At 38.4% G+C, this 12,672-nt stretch overlaps 1 protein-coding gene across 1 annotated transcript in view; it reads left to right on the top strand.

Annotated features, from left to right (window-relative positions):
• The window catches only part of MACROD2 (MACRO domain containing 2), a 1,891,634-nt gene that overhangs the window by 1,099,255 nt on the left and 779,707 nt on the right, over nucleotides 1-12,672 (top strand). The window contains exon 6 of the mRNA XM_023753208.1: nucleotides 5,569-5,690. Within this exon, the coding sequence (XP_023608976.1) occupies nucleotides 5,569-5,690 (122 nt within the window). The remainder of the gene's footprint in view (nucleotides 1-5,568; nucleotides 5,691-12,672) is intronic.

Raw genomic sequence — 12,672 nt, forward strand, 5'->3', positions numbered from 1 at the left:
GAGTAGAGTCTTTTACCTCTTAGTAGTTATCTAGTATCTATTTTTGTGCGATGTAATGGGATTGTTTTTCTATCTCTCTTTCTGAAAGTTCACTATTGGTGTATAGAAATGTCTCGGATTTCTTGGGGTTAATTTTGTATCCTGCTACATTGCCAAATTCATGTATTAAGTCTAGTAGTTTTTTGATGGAGTCTCTAGGGTTTTGTATGTATAATATCATGTCGTCTGCAAATAAGGACAGTTTTACTTCCTCTTTTCCAATTTGGATGCCTTTTATTTCTTCTTCTTGTCTAATTGCAATGGCTAATACTTCCAGGACTATGTTGAACAGGAGTGGTGAGAGTGGGCATCCCTGTCTTGTTCCTGTTCTTAGGGGAAATGGTGTTAGTTTTTGTCCATTGAGTATGATGTTGGCTGTGGGCCTGTCATATATGGCTTTTATTATGTTGAGGTATGATCCTTCTATTCCCACCTTTCTGAGAGTTTTTATCAAAAATGGGTGTTGGATTTTGTCGAATGCTTTTTCTGCATCAATTGATATGACTATGTGGTTTTTTTCTTTCAATTTGTTTATGTGATGTATTATGTTTATTGATTTATGGATATTGTACCATCCTTGCATCCCTGGGATAAATCCTACTTGGTCATGGTGTATGATCCTTCTGATGTACTGCTGGATCCGATTTGCTAAGATTTTGTTGAGGATTTTGGCATCTATGTTCATGAGGGATATTGGCCTGTAATTCTCTTTCATTGTGATGTCTTTACCTGGTTTTGGTATTAGGGTGATGCTAGCTTCATAGAATGTGCTTGGAAGTGTTCCTTCCTCTTGAATTTTTTTAGTAATTTGAGGAGGATAGGTTTTAGTTCTTCCTTGAAAGTTTGGTAAAATTCCCCTGAGAAGCCGTCTGGTCCTGGGCTTTTGTTTGCTGGAAGCTTTTTGATGACTGCTTCAATTTCTTCCATAGTTATTGGCCTATTGAGATTTTTAGATTCTTCCTGATTGAGTTTTGGAATGTTGTATTTTTCTAGGAATTTGTCCATTTCCTCCAGGTTGTCTAGTTTGTTGGTGTAGAGTTGTCCGTAGTATTGTTTAACAATCATTTGTATTTCTGTGGGGTCTGTTGTTATTTCGCCTCTATCGTTTCTGATTTGGTTTATTTGGGACCTCACTCTTTGCTTCTTGGTGAGCCTGGCTAGGGGTTTGTCAATCTTGTTTATCCTTTCAAAGAACCAGCTCTTGGTTTCATTGATTTTCTGTATTGTTTTTTTGGTCTCTATTTCATTGATTTCTGCTCTAATCTTTATTATCTCCTTCTTTCTGCTCACTCTGGGGTTTTCTTGTTGCTCTCTTTCTAATTCTTTGAGTTGTAGAGTTAGATGATTAACTACCATTTTTTCTTGTTTTTTGAGATAGGCCTGTAGAGCTATAAACTTTCCTCTCAGGACTGCTTTCATTGTGTCCCAGAGGTTTTGGATTGTTGTGTTTTCATTGTCATTAGTGTCCAGGATGTTTTTAATTTCTTCTTTGATTTCATTGGTAACCCAATCAATATTTAATAACATGCTATTCAGCTTCCAAGTGTTTGAGTATTTTGGGTTGTTTTTATTGTAGTTTATTTCTAACATTATGCCATCGTGGTCTGAGAAGATGCTTTTTATGATTTCAATCTTCTTGAATTTGTGGAGACTTTGCTTGTGACCCAATATGTGGTCTATTTTTGAATATGTCCCATGAGCACCTGAGAGGAATGTATATTCCATGGCTTTGGGGTGAAGTGTTCTGAAGATGTCTATTAAGTCCATCTGATCTAGTGAGTCATTTAGGATTGCTGTTTCTTTGCTGATTGTTTGTCTAGCGGATTTATCCAGTGATGTCAGTGGTGTATTAAAGTCCCCTACTATGATTGTATTGTTGTCGATCTCTCCCCTGATATCTTCCAAAAGTTTTCTTATGTATGTGGGTGCTCCTGCATTGGGTGCATATATGTTTATCAGGATTATATCCTCTTGTTGTATTGATCCCTTTAGTATTATGAAGTGGCCTTCCTTATCTTTTGTTATGGCCTTCACTTTGAGATGTATTTTGTCCGATATAAGTATTGCTACCCCAGCATTCTTTTCCTTTCCATTTGCCTGAAAGATATTCTTCCATCCCTTCACTTTCAGTCTGTGTGAGTCCCTTCTAATGAGGTGGGTCTCTTGTAGACAGCAGATGTATGGGTCATGTTTTTTTATCCATTCATCCTGGCTGAATTTTATAGCAGAAAATAAAGCAGCTCCTCAGTGTGGAAGAGTTGCTCACAAGTACTAGGAACAATTAAAATGATGAAGAAAATTTCCTTCTGAACCTCACACGGATTCACCTCCAGCTTTGTGGATCTGAGACATCATTGTGTTGGTTAACACTTACTTGATCCTGGATGTTGTAAATTTAACATAGAGCAGGAAATATAGAGATAATATTTTGATGTTGAGGAAGCTCATTTATTGCCTATGTCTTCTCAGACTTTTAAATTAAATGGCGATCTAAAGAAATGAAAGGAGTAGTTTTTCATAAATTTCATTTCTGTTATGTGGACAATGGTGGCTAAGGAAATAAAGCAAGGAAAAGGGTTATGATGTTACTATTTCCTGATCTTTTGAAATCTTCTTTTCTCCCCGTTCATGCCCCTAAGCCCTGTTTTACTTGGCTCAAGTAGACACATCTTTATGACCCCAGATAAGAGGCATTTATCCTTAATCTCCTCCATTCAGAAATAAGGAAGGCAAGGTAATACACTGTTGTTTCTTATGTACTAAGTGTTTGATGTACAACGGCAATGGTTAAAGACTGAAAAAAAAACATGGCTTTCACCTATAACAATGCAATTAGGATGCCAAAATTTCTCTGGAACATTTTTCAAAGCTTATTTGTGGAAATCTAATTCCATGAAGTGTTCTGCAAAGCATGGGTTTTAGTAGTCAAGTTTATTTGAAGAACAGAGTATTCTGTGTCCCCATGTGGAGACTGACAATGTGCTATAAGCTTACTAAATGCCCAGAGAGGCTCTGCCTAAGGGTGACTTAATTTCATCCAGTGATTTCAAATCCAATTGGCCTTTGCACCCATATCTTACTGAACCTCCTTTGGGAAATGCTGCTCTGTAGAATTATGATAGGTGGACACAAAGAGCAAGTAGTCACAAAAGGAAAAATAAAGTAAAGCTAAGTACAATCTTTCTTCTTCATGTAGTATAGTGTTCATTTAAAAATAGAATCTAAAGTAAAATCTATATATATAAAAGCCTAAGCAACCATTACGACGGAACGACTGGAATACCCGGTTGCTATGATGTGCACTGACCACCAAGGGGCACATGCTCAATGCAGGAGCTACCCCCAGCCTGCAAGCCCTAATCGTCGATGGGGCCTGCCAGCCAACCTCCTGGCCCCTTTCCCCAGCCAGTAGGCCCTGATTGCCTGATCAGGGCCGACCCCCGGGCTGGGACAGGGAAACAGGGGTGGGTGGCGGCGGATGTGACCCCATTCCCAGGGGGGCTGAAGGCCGGCTCCCTCCTTGGGGCTGGCAGCCAACTCCGGGTTCTTTCTCCTGCACCTCTCCCCAGCCAGCAGGCCCTGATTGGACCACCACCTGCCATCCGCAGTGGCAGTTGGCCCCTCCCCGCTGCCAGCAGGCCCCAATCACTCCATTGGGGACTGCTGGCCAACCTCCTGGTCCCTCCCCCCACCAGCAGGTCCCAATCACCTGATCGGGGCCAGGCCCCAAACTGGGATGGGGAACCAGGAGTGGGTGGTGGCAGACATGGGCAGCAAGGGAAGGAGGATGGGGGGAGGCGAGGAGGCAGGGAACCTGATTGGCCCTGATCACTGGCCAGGCCTAAGGATCCCACTCGTGCACAAATTTCATGCACCCGGCCTCTAATATTCATATAAAAATGTACTATATATAGGATTTGTATTGTTTCTATATGCAACTCTTGTTATTATTATTACAAAAAAAAAAACCACTGTGTGCTTTCTTTTGTTTCTTTGGTGTTTTTTGTTTGTGTTTATTTTTTCTGATAAATACAACCTAGTCTCTCTTTATCTTTTCCTTGTATTGTAGTGGTTCTCACTTTAAACCCAGGTTTGCCTGTGAAATAACATTTGGATGAACTCACTGGTGACGTTTCTGCTTATTCTAATCACAAGATGTCACCTTTAATATTATCTGATTAGGATATAAATACTATTTCAGAGTTAAAAGTTATAATCAACATTTTGGGGATTTTCCCAAACATCAAATGTTACTCTTGACATTTAGCATTCAATCAACAAAGATCTTTCCCTTCGTGATTTAGTTTCTACTATTTAAATTTCATGTGAAATTTAAAACTATTCCACTTACTCATTTTTTGTAATGTGTTCTTATTCTCGTTTTTTGTGTTGTTTTTTTTAATTAAGCAGTGGTATGATTAGTCAAAGAAAATAATTTCATTTCATTTTACTACTCCAAAGCTAATAGACTGAATTTTTATTTTTATCAAAGTTAACTAGGTGTTACAGCAATAAAATGGACTCATAATCCAGATTAACTGATAAGACTGGGAAGCAAGAGTTTTAAGGCATTTTCAAATAATTTAGATTAAATTTTGGGTGTGTTTTTTTTTAAATAATCTTTATGGACTAAATGTTAGGACAGTACTTTTTCATTATGATTCTAATGTTATATGTTTATGTATGTGTAGATGTTAAAAGACTACCAAAATGGCTGTCTTTATATGCAAAAAAGAAAAATCAGATTCCATGTTTTTAAATATAGATAGAGGTTGAAAAGTATAGATTGCTTTTTGAAAGTTTTAATACAGGGTGTATCCATAGTAGGTTTACAGTTGGGCATATGCAAAACACAGAGTTTTTATATTATTATTTATTATTTTTTGTATTATTTCCCTTACAAACAACTGTAAACCTATGTTTGCCCTATCCTGTATAGTAAAAAAATAGAAACTAGGTACTATTTTATCCCTAGGAAATCTCATGTATGTGAGAATTGGTAGGTTGCATTCTATAATTGGTAGGGATGTTTTCAAATGACTCCTTTTAGGGCTATTACTGATGATCATAAATTATCTTGGCATATTTTCCAAAACTTGCCTTTCTTTATTGTGTACAATGCCTGCATCTATTATTTTATTTACAAGTAAAGTGATGGTTCTTTCCAGGTCAATTCAAAATGCTCATTTTTCAGGCAGTTATTTCTTAGTTTATTTCCCACCAAGGTTTTATCTTGTTCCATGGTGCCAATAATTCACATCTTATATTATAATTCGTCTCACTTGGATCTGACCAATAATGATGGAATAATTTATTGGTAGGGGATTCCTTTTCACAATATCTTCCTGGGAAATTACCTACTTTAAGAGGTTGTGCTACCTAAAATCTTTTACATTTACATCATCAGTATTTCCTAGCTTGCTTGTCTCCAGGATCCAACACAAATACCCAAAATAAGTAAAGCACCATTTAAGTGAAGAGTGAAAAATACCTTGCTTACCCTGTCTTGTCTTCCTTTTGCATTTGCAGATGTCATCCATACCGTAGGGCCAATAGCAAGAGGCCATATTAATGGTTCCCACAAAGAAGACCTTGCAAATTGCTATAAATCGTCTCTGAAGCTGGTGAAAGAAAATAATGTCCGATCAGTTGTAAGTACTTTTGTGTTCCTTGTTTCTCATTCTTTTTCAGCCTTTATATTTTGGAAATCAGTCTTGTCCAAAATGAAGGTAGAAAATCATTTCCAAAATTCTGAAAACTGAGTTTAAGAATCTTAGTGATGTCTTCTGTTGGTTATCATGGCTTCACTTTTCTGATGCCCTAAATGTTTGCTAAATTGTTCATGATGTTTGGGGATTTAAAACATCATGAACAATTTAGAATCCCAGAACTGGAACCATCTCATCTATTTTCTCTCATTTTGCTATTATCTTTTGAAGAGTGCATGTATGTTTTTACTTGACGGTTGTTATTCTTTTAGATTTATTTTCCTTTTCCTGAACTAATATTCTGTGGTTGGGTATGCCACATTCCTTCTAAGTTTTATCAATTTAGACAGAGAGAGTTCAGAAAATGTGGATCTAATCTATTTCTTTACCAGTAGGCTGAGATGAAAGGCAGTTTTCTCTAGTTGGATTTAGAGGTATTTATTCACCTGCTTTTCTTTTAAAGCATGTACTACGTTTATTACATGTCAATTACACCAGGAAAATAAAACTATGAGAAAAATGAAAGTGTAAACACACAAGAGTGAGTTAATGTGGGCCGAATCCCTTGAGTCTTTTCACAGAGAATTAGTCTTGAAATTGTGGGGCATTTAAACAATTGACTTCTTAGAAGGTTGAATGGATTGGCATTGCCCTGGAGTTCACAAAAGTGGTGGCTTTATTATTTGCATGAAGAAGCATTGAGAGTCAGACACACTTAGATAACTTGATCATCACTGTATTTTTTATGCATGATTATCATTATAAAGTCACTTTTTCAATGTATGTTAGTGATTCTGCTTAACATAAAAATACTTTTTACAAGCCAGTTATATAGCCTTTAAAATCTTTGCATAATTATTAATAGAGCTCGATATTTTCTTTCACTCTTTGATTTTTTTTTTTTAAAAAAAGGTCTTTGTAAGTGAGTCAATAAGACCATTCTCTCTTAGAGGAGAAAACTCAGGTTCAGAGACTGGAGCAAAGCAAACTACTAAACCAGTTGGCTAATTTTGTTCTCCATAGGAAAATAAGGAAATTCTAAAAAGGTGTGCACATTCAGGGGGTAATTAAAATGTTCTCAATATTATTGATTTAAAAAGGCAAGGGGCTGAAGTGTTCACAAAATGGTTATGTATAGACATTTCAACTTCGAAAATATGGACCTTGAGACCTGAAGAGAATTTACTAGTGAATTCAATGACATCTCTAATCTATCCTATCTAATAATAGACAAACATGGTAATTGACCATACCTTCGCTACACTTCCCATTGGCTAATCAGGGTGATATGCAAATTAACTGCCAACAAAGATGGCGGTTAACTGCCAACAAAGATGGCGATTAATTTGCATAGGTAGGCACAATGATGGGAGGCAAAAGGGGAAGGATGGAAGAAGCTGCCTGCTGCTGACGGTGATCAGAAACCCAGGCGGCAGGCAAGAGCTGGGTGGCAGGGCAAAGGTGGCCCTGGGGGAGAAGCCCCTGGCCAGTGATCGTTGATCAGAGAAGCCGGGCGGGGCATGGAAGAGACGGCCGCCAGCAGCTGCCTCTTCCCTGCCCACCCCCTGGCCGGTGTTCAGAGAAATACCTGTATTTTTTTTTCAAAGTACCTGTATTTTTAATAATTTCTTGACATGGTAAAAGAATTTTACATTACGATCCAAGGGTGGTGGGGTGAGGAGAAGGAGCAGCAGAACAATCCAACAAACAAAAAGGGAAACAGAAATGCATGGTGGAAGGGATTTGAAGGGTGGGTAGGGGCATTGCCCAACTAAAATGCAATTGGTTTGTTACTGAGTACTAGTCATGGGAAGACAGCATCCTGACTCCTTCTCTATACAGCATATTGGGAGTAAAAATGATGCATCCAGGTGGAAATATGATTAGGGGTTGGAAGACAAACAGGGAAAGAAGAAGTCAGCAAAAGACACTGAGAGAGTCACTGGCTGGCTGGCAGCAAATACTGACTCTCCAGTAGTGATAGAATAAAAAAGTGGGGGATATCTCTGGAAGATTCAAGAGATAGGGGGCACCTCTTCTATGGTTTTGACTTGCCCAGCAGATTTCCACATACACATGTGTACATGCCTATGTTTGCATGCACACATATATACACATAACTGACTGCCATCCCTAGAAGCACAGAAGAACAAGCCGCCCACCTTTGGTCCAGGCACCAGTGCCTGCGGCTGGCTGCAGCCCAGGAGATGGACAAGCCACCCGCACGAGGTCCCAGGCTGCAGCTACCCGGAGAAGCTGCCAGCCCTGTGGTCCAGGGCGCCGGCGCCTGTGGCCAGGGAAATAGGTTCCCTCTTCTCCTACTGCAGTCATTACTTCAATATTCCCCTTCTGAATTTCTCTCCTGTACTGCAATCCAACTCCACTTTTCATCGGAAGGATATGGAACAGAGAGAGCAGTGTTAAAAGCTTACATTTTTAAGCCGGTAAGGTTGGTACTTACATATAAATGGAAAACTAGAGTCCTTAAGGTGACAAAGGCTACAAAGGACAGGGACAGAGCATGACCTATTATATCCAGCAATCCATATGGGGACTGAAAACTTTGCAATGATGACAATTAGTGAAGATATGAATAAACTAAAATAGTTGACAGGGACAATTCTTCCATCTTTGAAAATATCTACATCAAATCTGTTTAAATAGATTTTCATCTGCATAATATAACACATTCTTACAAGACCACCACCACCACCAATGTGGTCAGTGTTGTGCCGATAAATGTTTAATAACTGAGGGAACTGAGGGACACCCCTCCCCCCGAGTGCACAAATTTTTGTGCACTGGGCTACTAGTATAGATAGATAGATAGATAGATAGATAGATAGATAGATAGATAGATAGATATATGAGCCCAGCAACAGAATGGCGGAACAACCACAATGACCGGTCGACCAGTCGCTATGACGCACACTGACCACCAGGGGGCAGGCACTCAATGCAGGAGCTGCCCCCTGGTGGTGAGTGTACTCCCACAGTGGGAGTGCCACTTGGTTGACCGACATGAGCGTATATATATATATATATATATATGCTCAGTGGGCGAGTTCACAGCCGCTCAGCTGACCGGGATGAGTGGCACTCCCACAGTAGGCTGATCCCTGCAGGCCACACCCCCACCAGTGCACAAATCCATGCACCGGGCCTCTGGTGGTGAGTGTACTCCCACAGTGGGAGTGCCACTTGGCTGACTGACATGAGCGGCGCTCCTGCAGCAGAACAGCTGCTCAGTGGGCGAGATCACAGCCGCTCAGCTGACCGGGGTGAGTGGCACTCCCACAGTGGGCTGATCCCTGCAGGCCACACCCCCACCAGTGCACGAATCCATGCAATGGGCCTCTAGTGTGTAAATAAATAAGAAGAGTCTAGACTATTAGAAACAGTGTAAAAATAGTACCTATTCTTTTAATAGGAAAAAGAAACATTCCAAACTAAGATGATTGTAAAATAATCACATCTACTATTGCACTACTTGCTACCATTACTTAAGAAGATGGTGAATTATGAAGTTAAACTAACTTTTATCATGGCCTGCAGATGGACTTAAGCAATACTCTAATCATTTTGGGATTTGTAGGTATACCTTAACACCTTTGGTGATTATTTTGAGGCTATACATGTTACTAGGATAAAATTAGCAGGTGGTACTAAACTGAAGTTATTTCAATATTAATAAGTAAAAATGGAGATGGAAAATATCTGCAAAATGTGAAGTAAATGTTCAGCTAAATTCATCTCCATGTTATGGCATGATTGACTATAGTTGCCATTGAATGTCTTGAATCTTATTCATAAAAAGAAAAAATCCTCTTTCTTCTTTCTTTCTTTCCCTTTCCTTTCTTCTACTTCATCCCTTCCTTCTTTTTTTCCTTGACTCTTTCTTCTTTCTTTCTTTCCCTTTCCTTTCTTCTACTTCATCCCTTCCTTCTTTTTTTCCTTGAAGGAGGAAACTGGCTTTCTACTTTACATGGAATGCTGTGTTCTTGAGCAACATTGCAAACATAATGCTAATGTCATCATGTCCTCCTTATTTGGGGATTACTAGAAAATTCTTAGAAATGTGATTGACTGAATAAGTGTTCTATAGTATAGGCTTGTACTCTGTAGATTGATCACACTAGATGGGGAGAGATGGTTGATATAAAAAGCCTGCTTGTGAAAATGGAAGAAAAACTTAACTTGAGCTCATTTATATACATGTCAAATAAATTTCTCATAAACCCAGAGTAGCTTAGTGTTTGCTCTACCAATTATCACTGTGTAACCATGGACAAGTCATGTCAATATATTGTAGCCTTGGTTTCCACATACAAATAATCTGTAATTTATTTCTGTAATCTCAGAACTAACTCATGAGCTATTATGGGGAGCAGTGGAGATAATGAATATAAGATAAGAATATAAGATAACTAAAAAATGTAACTCTCTATAAAAGTATTTGTCAATATCACTTCAAGTATAAGATAGTTTTCACATTTTTATGATTTGGAAAATTTAGGAGATTGATATCATTCTTTCTTTGATATCTGTTTTGAAAACCAGACATCTAGACGTTAATCATATCATTCGTTGATGCTTTTAAACCAGAACTATGTTATTATAAAGCATTCAGTTAGTCTAGTTGTAAAGGAAAATTCAATATCTTCCTCCTCCAGTGTATAGAAAACCTTATTCTCCCCTACTTTGTCTTTCTTCCCTGTGAATTTCCTTTACTACGCACACAAAACACTTCACTTCTAGTCACCAAATGTGTGGAGGTTTTAACCCACACCAAGCAATTCTCTGCAACACCAGCTGGGTTTCCTATAATTTAACTCAATTCTGACACTGTCTACCTGGAGATAGAGCCAGCTCTCAAAGGTTAGGGGCTCATTCCCACAAGATTGCACACACACACACACACACACACACACGTGCGCGCTTCACCTATGCCTCTGATCAAAGGGCTCTAGATGGGAAGTTTCTGTGACTCCTTTCTTAGGTTCAATGAATTTCCTAGAGTGGCTCACAGGACTCAGGGAAACACTTTTTACATTTGTCAGTTTATTAAAAGATATGATAAATGAGGCAGATGAAGAGTTACGTGGAGTGAGGTGAGGTCTGAGAAGGTTCTGGGCACAGGGCCTTCTGTCCCCAGTGCGTTGAGGTGTGTCACATTCCCAGTGTTGATATTTGCCAACCTGGAAGAGCTTCAAACACTGTACTATTGGGATTTCATGAAGACTTCCTCATGCAGGCATGGTCGGCCATTAATTCCATTGTTATCCCCTCACCTCTCCGGAGGATTAGTGAGGCTGAAAACTCCAAATTTCTAATCACGACTTGCTCTTTCTGGTAACCAGTGCCCATGCAGAGTCCTCTCCCTTCTCTCCCCAGAGTTTCTTTATTAAAACAAAACATGATCCTGTTGCTCTTAGCATTTAGGAATTTATAAGAATTTTAGGACTCTGTGCCTGAACCAGGGATAGAGACCAATATCTACTTCCTATTATCTCATAAGATACTTATTTAGGCAGTTAAATTATTATTAATATTGTTAAAGACTATTAATAGCATCTTATTTGTATTCATTAATAATATCACCAACTAATGTCTATTGACAGCACAAAGCATATCACACTTTTATTGCTCAGTAGATGAATTGAATTGAATCGAATCAAATCGAATTGAATTATACTAATCTTGTAACACCATGTAACTACCTTAAAATTGTGATCTAATTTTTAACTTTTCCAAAAAAATACCCTAAAATTATTATTGTTTCTCCAACTACATTTTGTTTTAGAACAAAGCTACAAAAATGAATAAGGAGTAACCAGTTAAGAGGGGTTAGCAGATATATAACAAATTAGCTATGAACCAATATGGTGAATGCCATAATGGGAACATATTAATCTATTGGTCTGTGCTGCAACTACAAATAACCTCAAAGGCTTGGTGACCTACATTCAGAGACCCTGGCTTGTGGACTTTCCATGCTCTCATAGCTGTACTATCTGGAACTGACAACCTCTTCAGTCATAGTACAGAGACTTTACAAAATCACAAATGAACTTTTTTACTGTCTTAGCTCAGAAGTGATGTACATCATTTCTGTTCTCATTTTAGAGACCAGAACTAGTCACATAGCCCTGCTTACTACAAGCTGGTCAGAGTAATGTCCATGAATTAATGAAATATTTGATGGGCACCAGTTTTCTGCCAAAGTTAAACCAAAGGATGTGGGATCACAGTAGAGGGGTCAGAGATAATTGCTTTACTCTAATTTCACCAAAGGAATATATTCTTCAAGTTTATATTGGAGGTAAAACAAATAATATGACCATGCATTTATTTAATAAATAGTAACACCCACTGTGCACCAAGCTATTTTTTAGGTATCTTCCAGAGAATATAATGGTGATCCTCAAATGTAGGATTTGTCTCCATCTCCTGACCATCCTGACAAATAAATATAGAGACAATCATCTTGTTCATTCTATGATTTAAGAGTATTCCCTTGTTCTCTCATCACTTTTAAATATCTTCCCACACATGCCTGAAATTCCATAACTGATGTGTAATTTAAGATGGTCAGACATTTTTCTTTCTCTGCAATTTCCCTTTAAAATGCAAATACTCATGAGATTAGAAGATAATTAATTTTCTAATACCTTAATATGAAGGAATTTATCAAATTACTCCTCACTTTGGCAGGATAAATTAGAGGATGATAAAAGGACCAAGTGTCAGCCTGCTAGGGGAAGAGACTGGAAAGGGACTCTGAAGGGAAGTTAGGAGAAACAGGAAACAAAGTGGGAAACAAATAAATTTCATTTACCTCCTACTTTTTCTAAAAGGAGATACTTTTTTAAATGGAGAAGAGGGAAGTGATAGCCATACATAACTATCTAGAAATAAGGTAGTT

The sequence above is a fragment of the Myotis lucifugus genome, unplaced genomic scaffold (assembly GCF_000147115.1).
Source record: "Myotis lucifugus unplaced genomic scaffold, Myoluc2.0 scaffold_42, whole genome shotgun sequence".
Classification (NCBI taxonomy): Eukaryota; Metazoa; Chordata; class Mammalia; order Chiroptera; family Vespertilionidae; genus Myotis; species Myotis lucifugus.